Genomic DNA, 12,889 nt, shown 5'->3' with positions numbered 1-12,889 from the left:
CGCTAAACAGTAGTATCCAATATTGTTGTGTTCCGGTTTCAAGCGTGAGTGAGTAGTGTAACTACATGTACAAGGGCTGTAACATCTTATTTCCCAAGGATGGTGGCGCATTGGGGATGTAAGGAATAATTAATCTTTCTTAGAGAGATTAATCTTTCTTACAGCACCACTATCTATGGGCGACGGTGACCACTTACCATCAGATTGCCCATTTGCTCGCCCTTCAACCTATACCGTAAAAAAAGTAAGAAGTAAGTAACCGCCTGTAAAAAGCCTATTGCTGGTCTAAGGCAAACTTTACTTTTAAGGACAAAAGAATATTCCACCACACTTAAACTCAAACTCAAACTCAAATTCCTTTATTCAATATAGAAGTATTACACTTTCTTATTGATGGTCAAATTAAACACTACCACCGGTTCGGAAAAAGAAAACACCCTGACCTGAGAAGAACCGGCGAAAGAAACTCAGCGGGACTTCTTTTTTTACGTCAAATTAATTATATATATAATTGTATATGAGTAGAAACAGCCAAGAGGCGATCGTTTCATTCCCAAGGTGTGCTATCAAACATAAACTCACAAATTGTATAGTAACCTTTCGCACACAGGCGTTCCTTAACAATTTTTTTAAATTTCTTATCCAATGCGGTCTAGTGGATACAAGAATGGTAGATACTTCTCAGATACATACAGGTTTATTTACGATATTTTCGTTCACCGCCGCTTAAAGATAAATCAAGCGCACTAAAATTGATTGGTTTGAAATCTTCGGCTAATTAACCCAAACCAACCATTAGATCATCATGAAAATAAAATTACCTAAAAATGATCACCGTGAAGATGAACAGAGGGAATCTATTACTTTCGAAAACATAGTCAAGTAACCTGTTTGCCAATGCCTACTGCCTGCATTCCTTCATCCTGCTTCGATTACAATTATATTTGCATACTAGCTGTGCCTGCGACTGCGTGCACGTTTGAATTTAACAAAAACAATATTGTTATTGCTTTAGTTACTCCTTATTACATCAGCTATCTGTTAGTGAAAGTCCCATCAAAATCGATCCAGCTCGAGATTAGGAACAAACAGACAGACAAAAATTGTAAAAGATGTTATTTTGGTATACTCGTATGTATCATGTATACATATATATGCATTCAATAAAAAGTGGTTATTTTAATATTACAAAGAGACACTCCAATTTTATTAAATTTTTGTATAAATTATGATTATTTATCGTTTTACGATTGCAGAATACTTGACTCGTACGTATCATTTCTACGGTACTCTTAGTTCATCGTGCGAATTACACAAGTGTTCATTTTTGACTCGTGTAGGTATTTTGAATACTCAGGTGGGTTACGAGAGTGGGTATTGATTAATAATAATTAATTTGTATGCAATTATTTACATATGCATATGCAAACGATGACCCAATAAAGCTTATGACATATATCAGAATCAAAATGAAAATCAAAATATACTTTTATAAAGCAGACTTTAATGAACACTTATGAATTGCTATTTTATAAATAAACCGGAATATTGATTCCACCGAAAAGAAACGAGACGAGAACCCACAGACCGAAACTAATAAAATTTACGTTTTTTAAGGCAGGTTAAAGTTTACCATTGACTTTTTTGATAAAAAAAAAAAACTAATTTTATCTGTATTCCATATTTTTATAACCATTAAGGTATATATGATTCATTCATGTTGTCAATTCGTTTTCACCATATACGATCGGTTCGCTAGTACGTGTAGGTAGCACAAGGTTGACGACCCGCTTTACAAAGCCTTAGAAGAGTTGGTTTAATACTTTTATGACATAATAATTTGAAATGAACTGATGACCTATGTTCTATGGCCTCACAAGGCATTTGAGATTAATAGTTTAAACATACGAATTCTCCAACTCCTTAATTTATATGTATAAAATAAAAGAGATTAGCCGGAACAAACAGACAGACAGTATATGTACCTTGTATACATAGGCATACAATAATAAGCGGTTATTTTAATATTACAAACAGTCTCTCCAATTTTATCATATATATATAGATTACTAAATATATATGTATGTAAATCTGACATGTGAAAGAAAAATAATTTAAGAAGTAAAACATCAATACCAGCAGTGTTTTGTGCTACATTAAAGTCTACGTCGCTATTCTGTGAAAACTCACTTCGTATCTCACTCGTGAAATCATGGTTATTTAAGTATCTCCTTTAAGTGTTACAATATTTATATTCATTTAAAGATCTTGTTCTGCGTTGACTTTCGAGTTCATTCTTAGAGAATAGCTCTACTGTCGATAGTAGATAGTTTGATTGATATTATCTAATTACTCAAAGTTTACATGAGTTCCTTTTAATGAACTAGGTATTTGTTTAGCTGCTGATCGATATAAATAATGTTTATTACTTAACTATGCAAGAAGTTCTGATAAGGAATTTCTGGAATAAATAGCAAAAGGCCATTCTTACAGTATGGACGGAATTTGTGAGGTATTTTTGGTTTGTACTTAAATATTTTCATAATTAATTTGTTATTTGTAGGAAAATAATTCAAATTACGAGAATAATTGATTTAATCTAATTAATGTGTTCAAACTACATATTAATTAGAACAAATAATTTGGAAAGTTATCTTAATAATTATCTTATCTTTTGTATATCATTTAAAACTTAGGTTAAAGTACCATATCGGCCAATAAAAACTATTTGCTAGATTTGTCAAAAACCTCAGTAACCCAGTAACATGCATTTCCGCGGAAATCACGTCAAGATGTTGATCTATCTGCGGTTGCGGTCGCCTGAGATTGCCTTCACATTGTACTACGAGATCGAATGAATAAAACGTATCTGTCCTGTTATACGCTATCGAACTATAATAACTAGTCTTTAGATTTGGGTACCATATCATAAGTACTATTTTTTCGTGCTCAATGTAAATTTATTAATTACTGCCTGTTTCACGCAGCTTCACAGCTCCACGTTCAACAGTGGAGGTCTACTACACGGCAGCAGTACTGTTGAAGATGTTGATATTTTATATAGTCGACCTTTCTCAATAAACAGGCTATCTAACGTTAAAAGTATAATAAAAATTGGACTTTTATAAATGCGTCATAATTCAAATTCGGTTCAATATTTTTTATTCAATATTGAAGCTTTACACTTATTAATAGTCACAATGGACGACAAAATCGACTTTTATGTCTTAGAATACGTTCAGACGTATTACGTTTGATGATTTTGTAACAATCATTGAAAGATACATACATTTAAATAATACATAGAAAATTCACATTGTAAAATTATTCAGTTACAATACTTAATTATATCTGTGTCCGTATGAATATTTTGTCAATTTAGTTCCTCGTATTCTTTTAGTTGCTTATTCATGTATTTTCATTAAATATGTATTATAAAATAAACGAAGTACTATCATTTATATAATGATGTCACGCATAGCTACCTGTTTTCGATTTCAACGACATAATCTCATGTCTTATATGAAATATTGTTTGAAAATAGTTACCGAGATTTTGCTTTGTACAATACAAGTATTATCACACCATTCATTTAACAATTTTAGACCTCAATAGCCTCAATAACCTCAACGAGGCTAGTGATAAGAGCAATCCAGAGTTTAGAAGTGTATACATTCCCATGCCTCGAAAATTTGCCGTTCTTACTATTTAATATGGGTATCATTTGAAATCATTAATATATCCTACCTGAAATTCAACAAGAATCAACTTCACGCTTTTTTATCGACTATATAAAATTACATTACATTAACAGCCTGTAAATTTCTCACTGCTGGGCTAAGACCTTCTCTCCCTTTTGAGAAGAAGGTTTGGAGCATCACGTTGCTCCAATGCGGGTTGGTGGAATACACATGTGGCCGAATTTTATTTTAGAAATTATACACATGCAGTTATTGCCGAGCACGAGATGTGAGAATTATAAACACAAATTAAGCACATGAAAATTCAGTAGTGCTGGCCTGGGCTGGAACCCGAAATCATCGGTTAAGATGCATGCGTTCTAACCACGTAACGAGTAATATGGCCGTATTTACTAATTGTTTTTTTAAGAAATATTTAAAATTAAATAAAACAATGATAAATAAATGTAGTGTATATAGACTTTGCCTTTTCGTAAATAACCTTAAAACCGATTGTTTTTTCTACCATGAATTAACATCAACAGATTTTTTACGCTCAGTTTTACATAGATTCAAATCTAAAATTGTTGCATTTATTACGATGTTCAGATATCAATCATAATAATATCTATTGTTTCATAAAACTATAACAATCTTATTTCGAAACTCGACGTTGTGTGCGCATGCGCATGTCAACCGTCTCTGTGACAGATGGTTGCCCGCGAAAATGGACGGTTTCGCGCTGATCATAGCCGAACTCAAATTACGTGATCTGTTTTGTAAATAGCGTTTTATACGCAGCTGATTTACATTATCATTTCAAGTTTAACTGGCCGTCGAACATATGGGCCACCTGATGGTTAGTGGACATCACCGCCCATAGACAGTGACGCTGTAAGAAATATTAACCATTACTTACGTCACCTATGCGCCACCAACCTTGGGAACTAAGATGTTATGTCCGTTGTATCTGTAGTTAGAATGGCTCACTTACCCTTCAAATCGGAACACAATAATACTGAGTACTGTTTTCTGGCAGTAGAATATCTGATAAGTGGGTGGTACCTACCCAGACGGGTTTGCACAAAGCCCTACAACTAAGTAAAATTAACAATATAATAAGCATTTTGTTGTACTGACCGCAGAACAATATCAATAAGAATACACAATTAAACGCCACTGAGACGTAACCGCAGGCCTTGGTAAGGTCAGCTAAAAAACAATGTCATTACGTTTTTTTGTCCAAGAAAAAAAATTGAGCGTTATTACCTCAACTTAAACTATAGTTAGACGATTGTCTGTATTTTCCGGTATTTTGGTGAAAAAAAAAAACACAAACAAATTTAACAAATATATTCGTTACATGACAGTTGTATTATTATTAGAAGTTATTTATTATTATTAAATAAAAAAAATGTATTGCTATTAATTATTATTTTAATTTATTTATTTGGTTATATGTTATTAATGTGCTAAATTATATTAGTACACTCGTTAATAATAATAATATTTATGACTAATTTTTTAAAATGAAATGTACTTAATCTCTAGTATTTTTTAGTAATATAAATTTTATTTGATTAAGCGGACCGCTTTATCTTCTCTTGTTTAACTTAAGTTCGTAGCTTTAGTCTTAATTGGTAAACGATTTATACTAAAAATTTTAACTAGAAATACATCTTCGCTTTCACTGACAGGAGATCTGGTTTAGTTTAACCCCAAGATAATTACGCGGTCTAACATTTTTTTTCTGTATATATTTTTTGTCATATATAATTTATTAACTTGTATACATTTTTTTTTATGTAATATCTTGCGGTATCGGATATGTTAAATAAATGATATTATGATATGTTACTTTGTTGTCAAAAAGCTTAATGTTACAAAAAAAATATTGCGTACTTATGAGCTGAGCTGTCCCAGTACAGGAGCAAAGGTGACCTAGGTTTTTATCTGCGCAAGTAGTACTTAGTAGAGATTTTGTATTGTGTGGCGTATAATAACCACTCACAATATTTATCTTTTTAACGATACGTTATTATGTCTATAAATCATTATTAATAATTTAGTTAATCATAGTAAGTGGGATCTGCCAAAGGAACGTTTTAAATAATTCCTGGAGCAACGTTACGCTCACAATCTCAATATTATAAATTGAGTGTACGTAATTGTAGTAAAGTAATCAAACAAAAATACTCAAAACGAATATTTAAAACTAAAAGAACATTTTTGAATAAACTAATTTGAAATTGGCAAATATATTTCGATTATAAAAATTTAATTTAACTATAGTTGTCTTGGTTTCGCATACCGTCTTGTGTCGTTACGAAATATCTTATACAGAGCGTGAACAGTTTTGACCAACGAATCAAAATCACAAAATGTTATTACAAAACTAATGTCTAAGCTATGAACTTAAACGTTACTTAACAGTACAAATATACAAATTTTCATTTTGTCTGCAATTATTTCGTGAAATATAAATATATATAGACGAGATCTCCTAGTGGTTAGAACCTGTGCATCTTAACCGATGATTGCGGGTTCAAACTCAGAGCGCCACAGAATTTTCATGAGCATAATTTGTATTTATAATTAATCTCGTTCTCAGTGACGAAGGAAAACATGGTGAGGAAACCGCCATTTGTCTGATTTCGATAAAAATCTGCCAAATCTGTATCCACCATTGAAGTAGCCGTGTAGCTCTACAATCTCCTCCTCGAAGGGAGAGCAGGCCTAACCCCAGTAGTTGGAAATTTATAGGCTGTTACTAATAAAGTAATATATTTTACTAGCTAAATCCGGCAGACGTTCTCTGGTCAGTAATTAACAATATCATAGCGAAGAGTTGATCGTTATGAAGTTGCTGTTCAAAAAGTATAATAAAAGTTACGGTAAGTTTATAAATCTTCTATAAAACAGATACTTTTATCAAGATTATTTTTATACATAAGATTTATAATGCAAATGAAAAAAATGTTACATAGGTAACACCAACGCTCCCCTCTCACATGCGGGCGGAAACTAGTGAAAAATAAATCCGACACACACGTCAAGGTCGAGACACACTTTTATAAATAAAATAATTCCAAGCAAAGGTACTTAAATATAGCCATTAATAGTATCTATTATATTTAACTTTAAAAAAATATATATAATTTTGTTATATTTTTTAGGTTATAATGTGACCTTGAAGAAGAAGGTTAGTAAAACAATATAAAGTGTACCGTGTGACGCCAGGACGACAATCAAAGCGTAATCGATAGTGACTTAACCTACATATTAGGCTTACTGGGAATTAGGTAATTAATTAACAGTTCGAAGTCATGCTTTCACTGGATACATAAACAAACATGGCGCCACATGGAATGTATAAGTTAACATCTAAACTGAGACGCTAAATTGACACATTTAGTGTAACGAGTATTCGTTTAGTGGCAGAAGTTCGCTTGTAATTATTGAGGAAGTAAATAATTATAAATGTGGTTTTTTTTGTAATTGATTACTTAAAATTCAATTGACAAGCAAAGAAGAAAAAGATACTGAACTATTTCGTCTTTGATTGCTCATATATAGACATTAAAATTATAAAATGGAATAAATAATTTAAGTATCGAGAGCCAATCTCAATAAACACTAGCCAAATACGAAAGACATACTCTATTCGTAAACTCTTATGATGGGAAAGCGAATCCAATACGACGGGAAATAATTCAGGCGCAGGAACGGCTTAACGTGTTTTACGAGTAATGGACACTCCATTACTTACCAACTTAGCCGTGCTTCTACTGATTATTATTAGACAGAAAACCCCAATTACATTTTTTATGAGCCCGACTTATATCTACACACTAGAACAATCAGGCAATCAACTTTAGATAAGAATGCATCATTTTAAAATAATTTTAAGGAGAGATTTCCTCGCGATAATTTTTCACCACATGCGCACGCTGCTTCGCTCGCGTTTAGCCTATGTCCTTTCTAGGACTCCGAGCTTGCTTCACAGAAAATTACACCCAACTCGGTTCTGTGGTTTGGCCTTGAAAGAGCAAAATATATTCTGAGTAACTTTCGCATTTTAATATTAATAGTTAAACAAAGCACGTGACTTAGTTTAAATCTGATTTGAACCTTTGAAAGTATATTTTGTAACGCTAATAGCGTTTACAATGATTCATATCTGAGTGAAGTCAATTAATAAAATCAGTATTTTGAATTAAAAGATAAGTTTATACGTGATGAATATGTATTAGGATGTACAGTACAAGATTACGTAGATGATAAAAAAAATCGGAGAGTTAAAATTAATGATTTTATCGGACAGGATATATAAATTAAATTGTATTTTAATCATATATCTACTTTATATAAATAAATGTATAAACTATTGTGTATAATTGCGTTTACTACAACCAAATGTTGTTTACACCTTTAAAGACGTATCAATTTGAATGTTAGTTGTTAATTTTAAGTGCATGGTTATAAGTTGATGGTGTATCTTTTTCAATAAATAAATAAAATAAACCCAGTAGAGATAGATGGCGCTGTTCAAAATTGACACTTTTCTGAATCGCGCTACTTAAGGGCTCAGAGTACGCGCATCCCAAGACGAGGTCCGCTCTCACAGAAAGCCCAACTGAACTCTTTTATCTCTTCGCAACATAGGGTTTCAGTATATTAAATATTTAACTCGCCCGGTGACAGGTAGAGGCAATTAGTTCCAACAGCGAAAAGTTTCGTTGTAAACAGTGGAAAGCATGCCCCTAGTTTCCTTCACCACTTGATTCCCGATAATACTTCGACGTAAATTGAGTTTATTGTCTGTTCACTCGGCCTTCTTTTAGAATCTAATACTTCATACGTCGACGCTTTATATTTTTTTATTACGTTTATATTACTTATGAGAGCATCCTTGAATTAATATTTTAATTCCGATTCTTCTATAACGTAACAAAGAACCAATGAGTGTACGTGTTCTTGCGTTGGAATAGTTTATGAGCGGGATACTGGTAGTCTGATAGAAGAACTATTTACGTTTGAAAAATGTACAGAAACAAATTTTCGTGTGACTACGAGTGCGATTAGAATTACAAACAGACAGTAATCTGTTCTGAAAGCTATATATAGTAGACTACTATCATATCAAAATCTACCAATCTGAGTAATACCAATAACTTTATGACAGATACCTCATTTATTGAGAAATTTTATGAATGACTAATGTAGGTAAGATTCGTCGTAGATTTTAGGTATGTAAAGCCGATGCTTTACTTACCTATGTGACCTTTCTTGGGATTAAATCTTGCTTCATACCAAATCTCAGCAAAGTCGACAGTGGTTTAGTCGAACAAACTTAACAGACAGACAGATAGGGTTACTTTCGCATTTACCTACGGAATCAGTATCGTTTAATGCGATTAAAACCGCACGGAACAGCTAATCATTAATAAATGAATATGAATTGTACATACAAACGAGGGATTTTTGTCTTAAAAAAAACACCTTCAGGGTTATTTTTTGTAACGGACATAATTAATATTGTTTTGTAACGTTTTGTGTTTGCAATCTGAGGCATAACGTTGAAAGAAACGCCCTTAGATACTTGTTGTAGTCCTTGTAGGTATATCACACTGTCTTTATAAGTTATGGATTAAGGTAATGAAGAGTATTTACAAAAAAAAATTATTTTTGCAATATTATATTTTAAAATATCGTGAGGAAATTTGCATGAAATAATGCCTTATGTATATCCAGTAACCAGCGCTGGAACGGTATTGTGAAATGAAGATCAAGTGTTCTTTTTAATATTTAAGATAATTTATCTACGTATCGATTTTCATTCCAATCCAATCTAATCTTCGTTCGCGTTTTAGGAATTTGACGTAAGGTGTTAGTTATATAATAGCCCATGTCCTTACATGTAGTTCAAGTTTGCTTCATACCAAATAGCATCAAATCGATTTAATGGTTTGGTCGTAAAAGAGCAACAGACAGACAGACTTACTTTTGCAGAATATTATTAGAGATTATGAGAAATAATGATACGTGAAAAGATCACTCAGCGGTCTGTCCGACCACAAGTCGATAGACGAAGGTTAAAGGCGAAAAATATATTGAATTTTAATGTTGTAGAAAAACAATTATTTATAATTTAAAATAATACTGTGGTATTTTGATGCCAATTTAGTTTGAATAAAAATGAATGTTACTGGTCGCTGTGGGTGGCAGTCCTTATTTAGATAGAGTGGTGTGCAACCTTTAAAATTATTAATATTACTTGTATAACTGTGAAGTTATACAAGTTTGTTAATTTATATATATTAGGAACTGGATGCGGAAAGCGGAAAATCTAGAGTTTTTGCGTATCCTTAGAGAGGTCTATATTCAGCAGTGGGTTGCGTTTGGATGATGTTTGATTTTTTGATTCAGAAATAGTGCTATTTAAAATATTCCAGCCCAGATTGGACCTGAATTGCAAGAGACTGTAATAGGTGGAATTCTTCGGAGGAGAACTTTGTCGAAGGACGAGCTGTTGTTTGTAAGAACCGATTGTCAATAATAAATGTTAACTCATGTACTGTGAATTATGATAAAACAGCAATGATGGTTTAGTTTATTTTATTTATTTATTTTATATGTCCACCAACCCATGTATAGATAAAATGAACTGTCTGGGTGGTTGTGTATTCTGTACAATAAATACATATAATTATATTTTTTTTTAATTTAATCGTTACATTACGAAAACATTTAAGAACATTACGAAAGATGTAATGCGTTTTGTGATTGTAGTTATCGATGATGAAAACGTTACGTTTTGAATTTACAAAAACTTACTTTGTCACGTTTGATCGATTTTAAGTTTTACTTTTTTTATATCGATGTGTTTAATACCATTGTTTGAGGTTGAACGGTATATTTTTTTTTGTTACTATATTTAGTTATATTTATACTTAGTTAAATATATGATGCTTCCCACCTCCAAAGAGTCACGGGAGTATAGGTCAGGTGTGAGACAAATAAATATTCTTAATTATTTTTTTTTATAAGTCTATAAACGACTTCAAACTTATAATACATAACTAACTAACCTAACTTTATTGATATTTTATTGTTTTGATACCTTATCAAAAACTTATATTATTAATAGAGTAAGTTTATTTTTTGTCTAGAACATAGAAATTGCAATTCACCGAAGAAATACTGTTAGTATTCTTGTCACCATTCCAGACGAACATGTCTTGTATAGTAGCTGTTTTTAATTTTGTTTTGTATATGTAAGTATAATATTTATGAGATATTTAAACAATTGAACTGGTATGTTTTTGCGAAAAAAAAATAAAAACTACCTTATAAATATACTAATGCATTTTTAAACGAATGTGTTCGTGTTTTTACTTCTGTTTGCTTAATGAAATCGAACGATTAGAATGACGGATTTAAATAAAACTTATGTTAGTTTTCCGACACCGTTTCATATTATAAGAATTTTGAGAAATTTGTTTTCAATAAATAAAATTATGGTCCTTTAGCGAAGCCGACGGTTAAGAGCCAGTTTGAAATATTAACTTCAAGTCAGGCTGGTTAGTTCTTACGAAAAAACACACAATGGTATATTTATAAATATGCACATATCAAATTAACTAGCTTGAACGCCCTTGATCCGTACGAAATATGTATAAAATTTTTATTTACTTTTAAATTGGTCTTTCGTTGCAATTACCGTTATAACAAAAAACTTGAATTGTTGTTACGAATATGCGCAAGAGTGCTTAAGAAATCTTTAATTATCATTTTGAAGAAACTAAATTAAATTAACTGTCTCATTTTTTATTTATTATTACAGTGTACTGAAACTTTCGTTTTAGACTAGATCCGTCCGTTTGATATTAAATACATTTTGGCGCGATTCGCATAATTTAATATATTTTTAAGTAGAATTTACTTTAAATCAATATTCATATTTTCATACAGTTTATATTAAGTAAATTGTATATGTTAGTTTCTTATAGATAATATTATGATTGATAAAACTTTCTCGGTATTTTGTCTTTTAAAATGACAGGTTATAACTATTCAGAGTATATTTATTTAAACTAAGTGTATTTTGTTTTAGATTTGATAAAAAATATTTTGTTAATGAGGGCTGAAATACAGAATTTATTTCCATACATATAATCACCATGGTATAACTTTCGTTTTCATTTCATGGTATTCTAAAAAACAAAAGAGTGAGTACTTGTGAACAAGTCGTTAGGGATTTATCCCTTAAATATATTTCTTCAAACAATATAAGAAAACAATTTTAGATAGGAAATGTTACACACATATCACATAGTGTACTTACGGAGATTTAGGGGCTCCTCTTCCCTTAACACTGTCAGCTGACAACACTTTAAACGCTTCGCCACTCTCTGTCTTAACACTGACCGTCCTTTTCGCGGAACTCGGGGCACTTTTCACTTCGAAACTATCCGCTATACTCCGCACTGTCCCTTTGCTTATCCCAGACTCATATTTCGTCCTAGAGGATAGATCGAAGTACCTATCCTGCGCGTGGATCAACTGCGTCACCGTGAACGCTGTGTCCTGTTTCTTTAAATCGATTTTCGGTCCGAATAGATCGTCCCGTTCGAAAAATCGATCATCTTCTATGTCTTTGGATGGCGATATATCGTATCGGGAATCGATAGTGATGTCTAGGACCGGATCGTCTAGACGCAGAGATCGTTCTGTAGCGAACGCGTAAGGCGTGTTCGCGAGCTCCTCTTCAAAGCTGTTGTATCTACTTCGAAACAGTGACTGGGTCTCCCCTCCATCTTCGTACTTCCCCCCGAATATGTCGTACTGTCCGAAGCGTTTGTTGATCGTGTCGAACTTCGGATCGGCTATTTCTATTTGTTTGTCGACGGGACTCGCGGATGGGCTCATGTCGATGTGGAGTACACCGTTCTCGTCGGTGTATTTTAATTTAAGCGCCATTTTTACATTTTTTTTTAAATTCGTACCTGAAAAAAAAAGCATTCGTTTTAAAATATATCTGCAGTGGTAATTTTTTTTTATATGTTTTATAAGTACAGTTAACACATTTTACGAATGCATTTGAATATTGAAATAATGTTTGTATTTTAATATTAATAAAGAAATAAAAATATTTATGCGACATCTTAAACTATTCAAATGTAATGAAATCATTTATAAATTGTTGA

General features: G+C 32.0%; 1 protein-coding gene across 1 annotated transcript in view; it reads right to left on the bottom strand.

Moving 5' to 3' along the window:
* The window catches only part of LOC125074068 (protein stum-like), a 40,105-nt gene extending 27,443 nt beyond the window's left edge, over window positions 1-12,662 (bottom strand). The window contains exon 1 of the mRNA XM_047685292.1: window positions 12,028-12,662. Within this exon, the coding sequence (XP_047541248.1) occupies window positions 12,028-12,662 (635 nt within the window). The remainder of the gene's footprint in view (window positions 1-12,027) is intronic.
* Window positions 12,663-12,889: the final 227 nt, after the last annotated feature.

The sequence above is a fragment of the Vanessa atalanta genome, chromosome 26 (genome assembly GCF_905147765.1).
Source record: "Vanessa atalanta chromosome 26, ilVanAtal1.2, whole genome shotgun sequence".
Taxonomy (NCBI): Eukaryota; Metazoa; Arthropoda; class Insecta; order Lepidoptera; family Nymphalidae; genus Vanessa; species Vanessa atalanta.
The sequence above is the reverse complement of the archived record's forward strand: the minus strand, read 5'-3'. Positions and strand labels throughout refer to the sequence as shown.